Source organism: Haliotis rufescens, unplaced genomic scaffold (assembly GCF_023055435.1).
Source record: "Haliotis rufescens isolate VD_foot unplaced genomic scaffold, xgHalRufe1.0.p SCAF_14, whole genome shotgun sequence".
Classification (NCBI taxonomy): domain Eukaryota; kingdom Metazoa; phylum Mollusca; class Gastropoda; order Lepetellida; family Haliotidae; genus Haliotis; species Haliotis rufescens.
Window position 1 is genome coordinate 17,520,538 of NW_025963824.1, and position 18,251 is coordinate 17,538,788.

Here is an 18,251-nt window from a genome sequence, read left to right on the forward strand (position 1 = left end):
GATGGTCCAGTCGTCATATGTTTCAATGTCAGCCCCTCGGTCTTGCCACAAACCTGTGATCGTCGATTCGTCCTAAATGTGTTCATATGTTTAATGGCACGATATTTTTGCTTGTGTTCATGTTTAAACGTCTAGGAACTGTGACATTTCAAGATTTTCTCTAAAATCAATCTTACACACCATGATATCACTGAAGTACTGTCAAACCGACCCGTGAAGATCCGGGTTAGAAAAGATCTTCAGCAACGCATGTTTGTCGTAAGAGGTGACCATGTATGTCGGTAGAGCCAACTAACGGGATCGGGTGGTCAGGCTGACTTAGTTCATGCACGTCATCGTATTACAATTGCGTAGATCGATGTTCATGATTTCAATCACTGGATATTATGTTCCAGACTCGATTATTTACAGACCGCCGTCATACGGCTGGAATATTGCTTTGTGCCGCGTTGAACAACAAACAAACAATCAAATTGTTAAACCAAACTCACTCATGCAACATAAATGTTCTTAAGGCTGCAAAATATTTGCGATCAGTGGCATTAAAAGAAAGTGTTTGTTCGCATCATTCACTCAGGGATAAGCAGAAATAGTGTCGAAACAACGCATCTTCTCCTTGGAATATATGTAGTGAAACGAAGCAAATATCAACAAACTAAAGTGACATAAGAACAGGTCAGCTTTGTCTTGAAAGTGTTAAAACTATATCCGTCATACCACGCTTTATAGTTCATGATACAACAGATGCAGAAGGCTTCCGGCGTGTGTGCGTGAGATGTGACCTACTTATAGGCTATAAACATATCATCATAACATCGTTCGACACTCTTGTCATTTGGTAATCGTGATCGTAATAGAAACTTGGGAATTCAGAAGTTTGTAAAAGTGATATAAAGTACCATAGTAATTGTTATTTGTAATTGTAATAAAATCAAATCATTGTAATTAATTTAGTGCCTAATTTTCTTTGCCTGCCTATTGCACTGATACTGTTTCTCCTGACCAGGACATCAGCTGAATCACTCAACTGAATGAACATAGTTATTCTATAGCTGCAACTCCTTTATGATTCCAGATTCAATTGAACTATTTGCCCTCATCATTCACCCCGCATTCCCCATAATAACGAAAACCTGTGTGCAACCTAACAATGCAGAAATTATCTAAAAAAAAAAGCATAAGCAGTCTATAAGGGTATTGATTCTCACAAAAATTCACAAATGTATGTCAATATGCTTTATTCACATATATGTCAGTGAAGTATCAAATCTGTGGCTTACTTAGAGCAAACAGCGCATGTTAACTCCCAGTTGTGCTTGTATGGTGGACATGGCAGGGAACCACACCTGCCTTCAACAAGATACAAGACTTGCCCGTTCTTGTTTTCATGGCCACTGCGATCCTTCTCTGCATCTCCATCAACACACAGATACTCACTAGCAGCATAATTGTAATGGCCACCCATCAGGTACCCCGTGTACTCGACACGCCATCCAGGGAAGCAGGACATCTTGGCAGGCACCATGATGACGCTTGTTTTGGTTCTACTTCTACACACGGCACAGGGAATGTCATGGTCATGGAGCTTTTTGAAACTGAAGGAATGAGCACTGGTTTCGTATTCGATACCATAGATGACACCACCACCCTGAAATCCAGGGGTGTAACTTCCATATTCAGGGTTCTCAGGCAGACACAGGATATTAGCAGGGCCAGCCTTTGTACTGTAATCATTTCCTCCAGCTATTCCTGTGATAATGATACAGTAAGCTTAGTCAAAACAATCATCACTTGCATGTTCTGGTTACTAAGATACAGAATGTTGCTTAAACCAATCGGTGCCAAAAGGACATAAGTCACTCCTCTTGAACCCTCACTTTGAAGTTGAATCAAGCCCATCCCGCACACACACAAACAGTTCACAGATTTGAAATTTGAGGAACATTCTCTGTTGTATGATCCGCTGTCATTCTTACAAAATTACCAAAAACGAAAATATCGCTCTTTTTTACCCATTTACTTAATCACCAATCGCGGGATTATTTCGTGTCTTTTTTTAAGACTAAACACCGGAAATTTACTGAGAATAAAATTTTAAAAATACAGATTCGTGATCACGGGTATCTGTCATTTATCTATCACCAGTGAAGCATTCTGAAATGTCGTCGGAGCAGGGGTGGCCGAGTCGTCTAAGGCGTTGCGATTCGCTGTGCAGAATTGCGTCCCTTGGGCACACCAGAAGCCTATGATTGTGGGTTCGAATCCCGGTTCACCCCGATTATGTTCCTAGGTTTATCAGCACCATGCCCGTGCTCGTGGGTTTCATCGAAGTGGTAAACGTCTGAGACCTGCATCATTTCGGGCTTTCCTACCACATTGCGCTGACACGCCGCGATATAACTGGAATACTGTAAAAAAAGGCGTTAGACCCAACTCACTCGCTGAAATGTCATCAATCACCCTAAACCAGTTAGCATATTTCAGAAAATACGTGCAGTGAACACCGACCCCATAGTGAATTTTACACAATATTTGAGATTGCTTACAAAATCACGTTTCTCCTGGTTATGAGACTCCCATTACATTTATATATTTCCGACACAAACATCCCTGAATTATGCATACATGTTGCCGTAATGAAGAAATTATAACGCAACCAACGAGATGTATTATTATTGGCAATACTTAATACATCTACATGTAAGAAGGGACTGGTTCTTGGATTGTTAAATATTTTTAAGATTGCAGAAGTACACACAAAGTTTCATAATACGAAAAAGTAAAAAGGTGTCCCCCAATGTTCCATACAAGCATACGTGCGAGGCTTTGCCAAGCAAAGGCTTGTATCGGAAAAAGAGAAACAGGAAAGTCGTTGCACACATTCTTGTATAGTTACAACGCGACATTCATCAGTCACATATTTATGTATACGCGGGAGGCAGTGATTTTGCTTACGTTTTCATATCTATACAACGTATGTATGTACAAGCTGGTCTATAGTGCGTTTGTTGCACAATCGTACCCATGAAATGCCAAATAAATGTAATTCGTCTGAACTGGCATCAAAGTTGTTGTTAGGTGTTTTAATAGAACACAGAACTTGTAATCGCCCAGCTATCTGGACGGTTGCGGATAAAAACAATGCGAGCATATAATTATTATTTCTTGTACACGGGGTAAACGGCGACCGGTGGTAATGCATGATATTAATGTATTATGATTATATATCAATGACAAACTGACCAAATTGAAACAAACACCACTTTACCAATTTCGTGATATAAACCTATAGTAAAAGTTGACGATTCAATAACATGCTCCTCTGCGCTTGTTTCGTGTACCACACCATAGAATTGTAGTTAGTTTTAGAAGTAAAGCCGCACAATACAGTTTTATTTTATTTTATCAAATACAATGTTTATCTCATCTCGGAACGTGGTGATCATTGTTATTTTAACTATGATAAAATTATCCATTCCAACAACGACTCTCGACGATATAGACAGACCTTTGACAGCATTAGATGTCCTCTCTATATATAGAATAAATATATGACAACTAGATATATCTTAGTTTTTCGAAATATTGATGAGTACTTATAAATATTGTATGTGTGCATAACCTGAACGTGGAGATGATGATTCCCGCCTCATTATTTTTCTTGAACCCTTCACAAAAAATCCGGAATTCAGAGCTGTGTCCCGTACGCCTGGCATACACTTCCGGTGCGAATAACGGTTCGCTCTGATAATGTTTCTGTATCTTGATGATTTTGTATTATTCCTAGAATAGGAAAATGATCCAAGATTGCACTGGAAAATCTGAAGTGCATGACTATATTTTCGTTTGCCCACGTACAGTTGTAGTTTGTTTTGTGTGATACATGTACACGATCTTTGTTATTATTTTTTTCTAGAATGTGGGTCCGCACACATGCGTTCCTTTATATAAGTAATTGTAACGATTGGACAATAACCCGTAAAGCTTCGTTGCATACATATTACTGATCTGTATTGCTTCGATTGTAGCAAAATATAGTTCTGATGATTCTGTATTGTTGGGAAACATAATTAATTATTACTAAGAATGACGTGGTCAAGACGATGGAGTCTGTTCATTCTTTATGTTAATACATTAACCATCACTGGAACTTTGTGTACATGTGGAACTCGTTCTAAACAAGCATTACCCGTGCAGATGAATGAGCCCGAGTCCAAGATTTCCAATGTTGTAGTTTTGAAGTATGTGGTTTCTATATTTTTATACTATGAAGTCAGGACGTACCTTCATGGTGACAAAGTACCTCATCGCGTGTAGAGTAGTTTGGGGTACATTGTAGATACATATCTTATATAACAAGGACCTTGTCAAAAGATAATCAATGTAAATACATGTACATTGTACATTACAAACATGGTTAATTATGGTTAGGCACTTGTGGTTAGGCAGATACAATGAATATCATAATCTTAATCTTCTTAAGGTATATATCCCTTGCATTTAAAACGCACCGTTATCATAAACATTTTGCAAATATCCATCCATCCATCGATCTGTTCATCCGTTCGTTCATTCGTTCGTTCGTTCGTTCGTTCATTCGTTCATTCGTTCGTTCGTTCGTTCGAACGTCGCTATATAAGTGCAATAATCTTGGACGCGACGTTAAACCCAATTTCACCTCGTTCGTTCGTACATCAATCTATCGATCAATCCATTAGACATAGCTCAATATAGAGTGTGATTAGGCAATCTATGTACGCACTGGTTACTACACAATGTGATGAGAAAATGTGTACATGCATATGCATATAACATGACTAGACTAGTAGCATGTGTATTATATGTATATGCATAGCAAGGGTGAGGAAATATCAAATTTGTGAACTTGTCCCTGGACAACTAGACAGTAAGAAACACTTGTCCGGAGATAAAGTTTACTTGTCCTGCTTATTTATGATAATGGTGTTTCAGCACAAAATACAAGATGTTAATGTATGTCAATTGCAAGGGCAAAATTAAATTAACACGTCCCATTTTAATTCTGGAAACCCAAAAGTCCAGAAACTCTACGGTCTTTGCCGACTCTCGGTCAAAGGTATTTACAAAATTAAACATGCTGTTTTCATGGGAACATACCAAGGAAGAAAAATGAAAAAGAAATTGTTAAAAAACTCAATATTTCCACTATCTCGCCCATGGGCCTGCCCATGGGCGAGAATATGTTCCTTTACTCAAAACTCATGTTTTTGTTTCGCAAATACATTAAATGTATTCATTCAAGTATCATGACATAAAATTTAACTCATTTTAACTTAATTCAACTATTTTATAGCGATATTGAAATATTTCGCCCATGGGCGAGAAAAAGGTTTGGCCCATGGGCGAGAATATGTTCCTTTACTTAAAACTCATGTTTTTGTTTCGCAAATACATTAAATGTATTCATTCAAGTATCATAACACAAAATTTAACTCATTTTAACTTAATTCAACTATTTTATAGCAATATTGAAATATTTCGCCCATGGGGGAGAAAAAGGTTTGGCCCATGTGCAAGAATATTTTCCTTTGCTCAACAGTTTTAGTTTCGCAAATACATAAAGCTTTTATAAGCATGACGCATGATTCAACTCATTTTACCTTAATTCAACTATTAAAATATTTCGCCCATGTTTTCGTCAGTCCCTTTAAATAATTAACTAATTGTGTACAGAGTATATTGTATCATGTGAATTATACTTTATATTACATCATTACATTACTATTTCAAAAAGGGCATTTGGTTGGATGTTTCCTTTACAGAAGTTTTGCAAATTTCACCTTTTTTACATATTGCAACGATACGCCAATTCATTGGCGACATTTTCCAACACATTAAAGTTTAGTTAGTTTCTTTTTCATTTCCCATGTTATGTCTCGTTGAAACATCACACTGGGAAAGTAAGTGACACTAAGTATGCAATATACAGGTACACGTGCGCGTATTTTAATGGCAACAAAAAACTATTCGTTTTCATTGCATAACGTCTGGCTGAATATCTCACATTCTAACGAAATCTCGAAATAATTATTTAATTATATGCGGTGTCGAACTGACCAATGGGAATTATGTTTACAGGCGATTGAGGAAAACTTGAGTGAATATTATAACACTAAAGCAACTTTTAAATGCATTGTTACTTTTTGTATGAAAATGGTAACAGTTCAGATTAAACAACAGCCTTCTTATGATAATTCTCATATTCTCATTAGGACGTTGTGTCTAATTATAGTGTCGGCCTTATTTACAGGTGATTCTACAATACCTGCTCTCGGTCAATTACGATCTACCACACCACGCGTGAATAAACAGTTATGCAGGTGTTGCTGTGGGCAAATACCTAGCCTGAAAATGTATATTTATTTTGTGGATACATGTTTTACAAATTTTCGTTGATATGTGGATATATTAAGCACAAAGACAAAAAAATGTTTATGAAAGATGAATTAGTGCCTTGAAATATTCATCGAGATGTGTATCATCGTTTAATGGGGTAATTCAATAAAAGTATGTTTGGAGGAGATATCAAAGGAGCCGCCAAATATACACAGTGTCGTCCAGTGAACTACCATCCCACCCTGTCAAAAATAGTTATGTAATCGGTATACAAATATATTTGATGATGCGGTGTCAGTTTGGAAGGAGTTTGAATTACGTCTCAGGTTATTATTGTTTGGAGTTCACATTTTTGGGCATTTCAGATACTAATTGAACAGAGTTCACCTGCACATGTCCACTTTACTGAGACAGACTGTAATCAAAAATGCAATGAGCCGTAGCTCCTTATCCCTTATAACAACGGTAACAACAACCAGGGTGAGGACACAGTAAGGTTAAACCGTGTCCAACAGACAATCTCAGGTGGCTAACGCCATATCTCCCATCAAGTCAGCTCTGTTTTTAAGCGCATAATTATGTTTTTACATATTGAAATAAAAGGAATTAAAAAAATCATATTTAACAAACCTACACATTACCAAATACAAAACCTTATAACCCTTTCTAGACTTCGTTCCAATTAACCTGGATCATTCAACTCGCTCGCGAAGGTCGTATACGACTTTTAAGTGAATACATCTACAGTGTATCATATATACTCATGATAAGCAATTATTTTCGTTCCTAATTCGAATGAGCACATTCTGAGGCTAAATCTGCAAAAGGACAGACAAAATATTTCTTTGTACAATGCAAACGATACAAACGTAGCGGCTGATAATAGAGACAATGATTTAATAATCTGCAATATATCATTTGTTCTCGTTCAATTTATTGTAGATATTGAAGTGAGTGTAAAGTTTCAAGGAGTACTAAAATGTTGTGGTATTATGATGTATTTAAAATATGAATAGCGAAAAACAGTCACCATATCGGATGTACATGTATAACTTGTCTTCCATCACCACGCTTGTGCCGAGGCCCATGGTCATAAAACTAATCGGTCCCATAAAAGGAGCAAATAGTTTCGCAGATAGTACTTGCTATGGTTCACTCCCAATTGACAGACGACCTAATCATCAGACAGACCAGTCAAGTGTGACCAGTGTACCTGCCTGGTTTTACCTCCTAATTACTGAGCTGCCCAATACTGTCATACTGTGGGCAGAATAAGCGGCGCCAACTTGTTGAGTGATACAGATTAACCAGATTATGATTGTGTTTGTAAGTTTCGTTTAATCTGTGTCGGGTTGCAGTTGTTTTATTAGGGAAGACCAGGGGTAGTTTTTTCAATGAAACCTTTTAGCCGTTGAGTTTGTTTTGTATTCATTTCATTAAATACATTGTTAGGTAGAATAATAACACGTTATATGGATTAAACATCTCCCTAACCTGAGTATAATCCCATATGTACATTAAGTTCCGTACTATATTACTTTGCGGAGACATTGAGTATAATTTTTGAGTTGGCATTGTATGCTGTCTGAATGACTTTATACAAATCCCTGCGTCAATGGACCCGTGAAGATCTTCAACAACCCATTTTTGGCGTAAAAGGGCGACAGCGCTTGTCGTAAGAGGCGACTCACGGGATCGGGTGGTCAGGCTCGCTGACTTGGTTGATGCATGTCATCGTATCCCAATTGCGTGGATCGATGCACATGATTTCAATCACTGGATTGTCTGGTCTAGACTCGATTATTTACAGGAAGCCGTCATACAGCTGACATATTGCTAAGTGCGGCGTTATACAACTAACAAACAAACAGAATTTTGAGGAATTCACAACAATCTCTATGACGAGGTATGCATATCTTGCAATCAACCTGAATCCAGTTACTGGAATGTCAAACCCGCTTGGTTAAAACAAGAATTGCAGTTAGATCCGCTATATGCTGTAGATCTCCTGTAGTCAAGAGATGCACTAGCGAGGCAGAACTATGTCAATTTATGAGGGACAGACAGCTACTTGAACATATAAAAACATAGCAGCCAAAGATAAAAATGAAATCATATCATGAACGAAATAGAAATTATATCAACACAAAAAGAGAAAGTATATGAGTACTAAAACTTGCAATAGATATGTGTACCCTACGACAGTCTACAACACACTGACATCGCATCAAATATATTTGTGTACCGATTACATAACTCTTACTGACAGGGTGGGGTGGTAGTTCACGCGAAACGGACGACACTGTGAAATAGAGCGGCTCCTTTGATATCGCCTCACAACATACTTTTAATGAATGACCCATTAAACGATGATACACATCAGGATCGCGGAGAAAATACAAGATTAGTTCTCGTTGAATACGTATATCAAGGCACCAATTCATCTTTCATAAACTTTTTGTGTCTTTGTGCTTAATATATCCACATATCAACGAAAATATGTAATACATGTATCCACAAAAAATATACATGTACAGGTTAGATATTTGCCCACAGCAACACCTGCATAACTGTTTATTCACGTGTGGTGTGGCAGATTGTAATTGACCGAGAGCAAGTATTGTAGAATCACCTGTAAATAAGGGCGACACTGTAATTAGACACAACGTACTAATGAGAATATGAGAATTATCGTAAGAAAGCTGTTGCTTTTTTCTGAACTATTACCATTTACATACCAAAAGTGACAATGCAGTTAAAAGTTGCTTAGTGTCACAATATTCACTCACGTTTTCCTCAATCGCATTGAAACATAATTCCCACTGGTCAGTTCGACACCGCATGTAATTAAATAATTATTTCGAGATTTCGTTAGAATGTAAGATATTCAGCCAAACGTTATGCAATAAAAGACGAATAGTTTTTTTCCAATAAAATACGCGCACTCGAAACTGTATATTGCATACCTAGTGCCACGTAATTGCCCAGTGTGATGTATCAACGGGACATGAAATGGGAAATGAAATAGAAACTAACTAAACTTTAATGTTGTGGAAAAAAACTCCAATGAATTGGAGTACAAGCACATGAATTCGTATCATAAACTGTCAAAACGTTTTGAGAGGTAAGGCCGGATTCATTAAAGATCGCTACAATATGTAAAACAGGTGAAATCTGTAGAACTTCTATAAAGGAAACATCCAACCAAATGCCCTTTTTAAATAGTAATGTAATGATATAATATAAAGTATATTTCACATGATACAGTATACTTTGCACACAGTTAGTTGATGCTTTAAAGGGACTGACGAAAACATGGGGGAAATATTTTAATAACGCCGTAAAATAGTTGAATTAAGTTAAAATTTGTTAAATTATGTGACATGAAACTTCTAAGAACTATATATATGCGACACTAAAACACAAGTTTTGAGCAAAGGGAAATATTCTCGCCCATGCGCCTGCCCATGGGCCAAACCTTTTCTCGCCCATGGGTGAAATATTTCAATATCGCTAAAACATAGTTGAATTAAGTAAAATTGAGTAACATTATGTGCCATGAACATGGTAAGAACACCTGCATGTATTTGCGAAACAAAAACATAAGTTTTAAGAAAAGGAAAATATTCTCGCCCATGGGCCAAACCCTTTTCTCGCCCATGGGCGAAATATTTCAATATCGCTATAAAATAGTTGAATTAAGTTAAAATGAGTTACATTTTGTGTCATGATACTTGAATAAATACATTTAATGTATTTCCGAAACAAAAACATGAGTTTTGAGTAAAGGAACATATTCTCGCCCATGGGCCTACCCATGGGCCAGTCTTCGCTGTACGAGATAGTGGAAATATTGAGTTTTTTAACAATATTTTTTTCATTTTTTCTTCCTTGGTATGTTCCCATGAAAACAGCATGTTTAATTTTGAAAATACCTTTGACCGAGAGTCGGCAAAGACCGTAGAGTTTCTGGACTTTTGGGTTTCCAGAATTAAAATGAGACGTGTTATTAATGAAAACAATAAGTTTTGATAAGCAAGTACGAACTGCCATGACTTCTTACAACAGGTTGTGCAATGTGGCAACATGGTTGTCTGATCAACCAGTCAGAAAGTGGAGGTAAACATTACACTGGCATAATTTGGATTGGTAATACTTTCTGCTGAAGGGTGACGTTATGCGTGGCTCACTACACAATGTGACTAGACAATATCTGCATGCATAGCTCACTTCACAATGTGATTAGATAATATCTGCATGCATAGCTCACTTCACAATGGGACTAGACAATATCTGCATGCATAGCTCCGTTCACAATTTCACTTAAATAAGAAAGAAATGTTTTGAATAGAGGGTATCAGGTTTATCTCACCTTTATACACAAGTTCCGTTTTAGACGGACATTCTGTTTTTCCCCATCGCGTGTAGATAGCACCACCAGTACCCTTACCTGTAACAGAAAAATATTGGTATTTCAATATATATGCATACATGTCTGTATAATTGTCGTGTGAATTGTGGATAATTGTTGTGGACAAAAAAATCTACAAATGTAGTGACAAACTGTGTCATAAACCTTGATTCACTCCACGTGGGCGGACCCTGCTACATGTTACCTTGGGTCACAATTTCAATAATATATTTACAAATCTAATACTAAAGAGACACTCATTTTCTGTGATATACCCTATTTCATGTGTAATGTATTAACGGATATTGATATGAAATACGTGAATATTTCGTTGATTAGATGACATGATTATTTGTACAAAGAACATTATTTTCATAAACACTGATGCACTTTCACATTTCCTCTTTCATTGTTAGCACTTGCAAACACAACAGAGAGATAAAACATTCCTCGATATTAGCCTTTCCCCTGGTTTCCATGATAAAGTAATGAACCCCTTTGCCTATGACAGAATAACGACGTAAACAAACTCATGGTAAAAGTCTGGCTGAGGGCGTCACCTGCCCGGTAGGCTGTACAAGAGTGTGTCATCAGCTTGAATGTGTTCAACTTACACGTTTCCGTCATTTGGCAGTCATCCTTTTATGTGCAGCCTCAGCCTTTTAAGTTTACAAAACAATGGACATTCATCAGCAAATAGAATTTAGTTTAATCCAAAGATATACAAACAAGGAGGTCAACCGTGGAAACAGTCTGTCTTACCAGAATTCGACGTATTCTGCTCCGTCTTAAGCATCTGCCGCAATTCATCGAGAAACGTCTGAGTGGCAATGCATGGTGTTGAGGTTGGCAGAACCCGCGAAGTGGTCTTGCGAATTGTCACGCCTACAAAGAGCAATGTGATCATCAATTCCTTCACCATCATCTTGACTGTAGTCAATCTATAGCGTCATGATAAGTCAGTATTTATATGTATATACATATGTCCAGTTCACGCTAGCTCATAGGAATAAACAGTGTCACCTGCAATAAGGTAAATACAGCTTAACTGATACGGACACCTAGTCCGGAGTTTCAGAGATCAGTACAAATAGAAATAATGAATGTTGCAGTTCGGAAAACTTTAATTTCCAGCTGCACAGTTGCTGCCAGTGTGTGTTTAGCACTTAACATCATGCAGTAAATGTTGAATTCCGAATGAGATGCAACATATATAGAAATTCTAAACGAGCTCCCATGTAATACCAATGTTATGAAAGGAGTGAGATGCCACAACTATTCACGAGTTTCATAAAATTGGTTTTACACGGGAGCGAGTTTAGTATTTTATTTATTACTTGCCATTCATATCATTTTTAGAATTATACTGTTGAGTGTGAATAGGCCGACACCCTGACGATCCATGGCATAATCTAATTGAGTTTAACAGAATTATACTTCAAACACGTCAAAAGTTGACACGTAAGAATTTAATACCTTACAACGGTCCACCTTTGGAATTCAGGCGTCCGTTCCACAAAATTATCGTAGCGCTAAGGTTATCGGAACTCACATACTGTAAAATAGATTAACGACTGTCGTTACTGTACGATCGCCTTGTGGAACGGTGCCTTGCACCTCAAACTTTACAATCACCTCACACTACCCGATGACGTAATTTGTGGAATTTTGTTGCAAGATCCATCGGCGAAACAATGCCATGTGAAGTCAGCCTAGCAACAAGGTTGCTGTGGTCATCGAGTGTGCATAAGCTCCTCTCAGTGATCTATCATCTCCACACGCAATGTCGTTGAATAAGCAAAGGGATGTTGAGAGCTTTCAATATTTGTTCGTGAAACTTGTTCCGAGAGTATATAAGCACGCGTTTTGGAATTACACAATGCATAATACAGCTGCATGTTTATTAAACGGGTGATCTCTTCACGGGCAGGTAATAAGGTCTGTTATCACACACGCAGTGTACATACAGGTGGTGAGAAAGTAAAATGTTCGCCTCTCACATGTGTCTACATGCATGTATGGTTATTAACTGACATGCTGTAATGTTTCCCGAGTGTTGAAGTAGTTGACACCTCTAGGACGTGTCATATCCAATATTTTTTTTCAGCAGGTTGTGTTTCTTTGTAACTGCCCTGTGTTTCTTTCTAACGGCACGGTATGTCAGTGAAGTGAGTTAGTGAGTGAGTTGGGTTTAACGCCACTTTTAACAGTATTCAAGTTATATCACAGCGTGTCAGCTTGATGTGGGAGGAAAGCCCGAAGTGATGCAGGTCTCAGACGTTTACAACTTCGGTGAAACCCACGAGCACGGGTATGGTGCTGACAAACATAAAAACATAATCGGGGCGAACCGGGATTCCAACCCACAATCATAGGTTTCTCGCGTTCCCAAGGGACGCAACTCTGCACATCGAATCGCGGCGCCTTAGATGACTTGGCCACCCGTGCCCCCCAAATGAAGTGTGTGTGTGTGTGTGTGTGTGTGTGTGTGTGTGTGTGTGTGTGTGTGTGTGTGTGCTTGTCCGGACTGATGCCTATTTTATAATGTTAACCCACTAAGATGCCATGCCGCAGTTTAACAGAATACCCCTCTCAGTATATTGACTTCGAGCCGACCAGCCCTTGCTTTAGCCCTTTATTGCCGAGCGCCAGGCAGGGTAACACAAAGTACCATCTTCTAACGTCTTTGTACTTGCTCAATGAAACTCGTTCTGGTCTGGTGAAACTAAATCTGGTTTGGCTCATTCTGGATTGGCGCTATTTTTCCTTCTTATCAGCCGTCTATTTTCTATTCCTCCTCACGCGAATAAAATTCCCGCTTCAAATCCGCATGTTTGTAGAGACGTGCCCGAGGCTTCATGTTGTTCTTTTCATATTCACGTTGAACATGTGCTTTCCAGAGCACGATCTCATCACAAAAATTGTCAGGACCATATCAATCCATTGGTCTTGTTTTACAAATGTGTGAATCTCATTTACATGCTGTTTTCCCATGTTTAAATATGTTTGGTAATCCGTTGGGAATGCACATGTGAAGTATTCTGTTCTGTTGTTGAATGTGAATATATGTTAATATTGTGATATGTGATATCAAATGTTTTTAATTTTAATGGTCAATGAATTGTGATGCAAATCTTTACTGTTATGTTTACAGGGTCAAACATGTATTATACGTCTGAGAAACGTCTGCATTATCCTTGAATTAGACAACAGGTCATAACTGCAAATACACAATGGAAAACAACCCAAGACAACAAGCAAGATTAGACTTTAATTCCTCCCATAACATTTGACATGCTTCTGTTGGAATTGAATTCTTACCCAAATATAAGTCTGGCCATTCTGCAATTACACCTGAACTTTCTACTACCAATAAAACTAAAAGGTAGAGGTACTGGATATTTATAACTACCCTCTTACGGGACATGGTAAAATAAAAATGATTAAAATAATTATCGAGGAGGAAACCAAAGAAGGATCAATAGATGAAAAAAATTTTTTTTAAATATTGGGGTCTGACCATCTGATTCTGAAGTTTAATATAAACGAATTTCTATTTCTGGAAACATGCAAATCTACACCAGCAAAGCTATTCATAACCAAGTTCAAATTCTATGAAACCTGTAAAAGTGGAATAAATATGCAGAGTCATAAGGTCAGTGACACATAATTAAACTCTTGGCTAAGGCGGATTTTCAATAGAGTTCCTTGTGGCGTTTGTAAGGTAATTGGATTTTTTGATATATTAAAGAATCAATTAACAACAATCAACTGACCCTGACTATGAAAATGGGTATCATTACCTGTATACCTACATCGGGAAAAGACACAAGACTACTAAAAAACTGTCGCCCAATCACGTTAGTCAATAGAAACTGAAAATGTATATCAATAGGCATATGCTCTGGATACAGTTATTCATGAAAACCAAAAAAACTGGATTCATTCCATGTAGATTTATTTGTGAAAACATGAAGCTCTTGTTCGAAAATAAGACACAACATACGAAAGGGTTGTTAATGTTGATTGATTCTGAGAAAGCTTCCGATGCTGTATCTGAACAATACATAAACTAAGTTCTTAGAGAAAATGGATATCAATTCTTTGTTTCCCGTTAGCACGTGAAGAAGTTTTGGTTTGATCTGAGCTTGTTTATTGAGCGACAATTTGATATCAATGTTATTTCTACTGATTTTGCTAACCTACTGGGAACTACAGTGACTATAATTTCTTGAATAATATTATCTTATCAGCAGAGAGAGATATCTATGTCTCTTGTATGAACAACAATACACATGTCATCTAAGTAATGCCTTTCAGAAAAGACAATCTAATGTATCCGTTTTGCAGAAAAAAATTACGGTGGGACTGCACACAAAGAAATAGATATGGTAAATGACGAATGTGTAAACACATTCCTGTTGTGATAAAGATTACATATGACACAAATTCAATGTGCCAGGTCCTATTTACCAAAAAAATGAATGAATTGGTAATGGTTTTACGCCGATTTTAGCAATATTCCAGCAATAACACGACATGGGGACACAGGAAATGGGTTTCACACATTGTAACCATGTGGAGAATCGATGAGAACACTTTAACCATTAGGCTACCCTACCGGATCGTTCCCATAATGAAAATGGGACATGTTAACAATATGTTTGGAAATCAGAAATACGCCTGATTCTGTTGTTCGTTTTGAATTTCAATATTTATATAACTTTAACCACAAGGCTACCATATCGCACCTCAACAAATGAATACTTACTATATTACCAAGGTCTTTGCGTCAATGTGTACTCATGTTTCCCTCTAAGCCCCATGGGGAGTACACAGACAAGGCTGCCGCATGATCAGCAGCGAGAAGGTGCACCATCACATTACCCTCTCCAACTGAGTACCCATTCCCTGTTTGGTGACCAAGGGTATATTTCGGACATGGTCTCTTGCCTTAGACGACACCACGTGTTATCTGTTTCTAAGTGTAAGACAGGACCGGAGCCCTATTTATAGTTGCACATATATGAGTTACGTGCAGCACTACGACTTCTCCTGTGACAGACAATAGAGTTGCACAAAGATAATATAATTACAATACGATCTCTCCTTTGAGGCAGTAGTTACTGTCATATCTCTCTGGTAAACAAGCGCAGCCAGTGGCACAATAAGCAGGTTTACGTTTACACTGCAACATACTATATATCTATTGTATACATTACTTGAATCAATGTTCTATGACCTGCACATAAACTGGCAGCATGGACACATGTACGGATGCGGATCTAAACAGATATTAAAGAGAAGGAAGGTTTTAAATTACATTATTGAAATCGGCTATCCTTTCGAGACCAACCTCATAGCTCTAGCGTAGTTTCTCGCTCTGCAGCACAGTCAGGTCAGGTGTTGTCAGATACCCCTAAATGATGTATCACGTACAGTGTAATGTTTCTGGTATGCCCCAATTATTTGTCAACGGTTTTATGGCTACATAAGCCAAAACTACGCAGTGTGATCCACATTATAGAATTCACTGGATAAATCTGTGATAATGATTTGTTATCATTTGTTGGTAGACATGCATTTCTATCTCTTCGAGAGCAATACATATCTCGTTTGCATGGTCTCAGTTATTTCAATCGTTCAAGTTAACAATTCAACAAAGACACCCGTGTAACCCAACTGGTTCCTAGTGCCATACAGATAAGTCGATCTAATGCAACGGCCATTGTTGACGTACTGAAGGCAACATTCTTGACGATACTTAGATGCTTTCCCATATTAATGACGTCACACATGTCAGGGTTATGTATGTTTTACATGTTTTCTGAAGTATTTTATACAATGGCTTCAATTGACTTAGTTCTTCAAAATAACATTTAGAAAACAATCATGTTTTATGTGAACTGTCAGTTTTAGTAAATAAGACAATCTAAATAACTGACTTATCTTACCTTGATTATAGTTTGTTTGTTTTTAATATCGGTTAGCAGTCCATATAACCACTTGAGAATCATGCAGGAACCAAAAGCACTGAAAGTCTGCATGATTCCCAGAAACGTGGTCTAGCTTCAGTTGCTCGTTTTAATTTAAATTAACTAATCTATTGAAAATACATTTGTTTTAATTTTGTTCTGGTTTGTTTTCAACCCCAAAACTGTGATATTTACCTTGCTGTTTTACTGTCCATTGTCGACAGGTGTTATATAATAACTAACGTGTTCTCATCGCGTTATGGCTGCAATATTGCCGATGCGATATAAAATTGTAATCAATTACTCTTAGTAATCTTATAAAATTAGTCTACCATCTGATCATTTCAAATGTTAGACTAATTTTATAAGATTACTAAGAGTAATTGATTACAATTTTATATCGCATCGGCAATATTGCAGCCATAACGCGATGAGAACACGTTAGTTATTATATAACACCTGTCGACAATGGACAGTAAAACAGCAAGGTAAATATCACAGTTTTGGGGTTGAAAACAAACCAGAACAAAATTAAAACAAATGTATTTTCAATAGATTAGTTAATTTAAATTAAAACGAGCAACTGAAGCTAGACCACGTTTCTGGGAATCATGCAGACTTTCAGTGCTTTTGGTTCCCTCATTAAGACACGTGGTTAAGGCCTATCGCTGATGACTGATACGTGGCAATAGATATCTTCGGCATATATTGATATATTAACGATCTCGAATGCACACAGGGGCCACACAGCATCCATCAGGGGACCCTCTTGGAATTGTGTTACACATGACATATTGTGTGAATTGCGTCTGGGGTTCTCACACAGTATTTCAGTCATATTGTGCCGTGCCAGCTGTACAATGCATATGAGGGGTGCCCTGAGTGATGGAGGACACATCTGGCACTCTATCCATGAACGGCCAAGGGGTCACTCGACCATACATATACCCTCTATGTTGCAAAGCACGACCAAAAGTAGGAACTAACGAATGACAGATCAGTGTCAAAGAACTCACCTTTGGACAGAGCCTTAGATGGCATAGAAGAACATGTTGTTGATGGGTTAAAGTACTGCTACATACATTTGAGGAATACAAAGCATATGTACGTAGTAATGACAGTATATATAAATATATAAATAATTTCCAAACAATTTCAACTTACCTGAAGACTGAGAAGCAAACAGGATAGCAGCTGCCAACGTTGATATTCCTATCCCCACCATTGTTGGTAACGACAACTCAACTAAGTCTCATGTCACATTTATTTGTTTTCCTCCAGGATCTAACACTATCGTCTTGGTGCTTACCGCCGCCATAGAGCTGGAATATTGTTGAATGCGGCGTTAAACAACAAACCAACCAACCAATCATGGTGCTGCCATCATGATTGTTTCACACACACAATCATCAGTTGTAATCATATCCTTCAACATACATGCAACAGCAGTTCACACATACGAGTTTACACGTCCGGCTATCTGGCATACA

General features: G+C 37.7%; 1 protein-coding gene across 1 annotated transcript; it reads right to left on the reverse strand.

Annotated features, from left to right (window-relative positions):
* Positions 1-1,221: 1,221 nt before the first annotated feature.
* LOC125379138 lies at positions 1,222-18,034 on the reverse strand. The gene is made up of 4 exons (XM_048395076.1): positions 17,926-18,034; positions 11,549-11,671; positions 10,748-10,825; positions 1,222-1,749 (listed from the first exon to the last, which is right to left on the reverse strand). Exons 1-4 carry the CDS (start codon positions 17,984-17,986, stop codon positions 1,277-1,279), a joined length of 735 nt encoding a protein of 244 aa, XP_048251033.1. The 5' UTR covers positions 17,987-18,034; the 3' UTR covers positions 1,222-1,276.
* Positions 18,035-18,251: the final 217 nt, after the last annotated feature.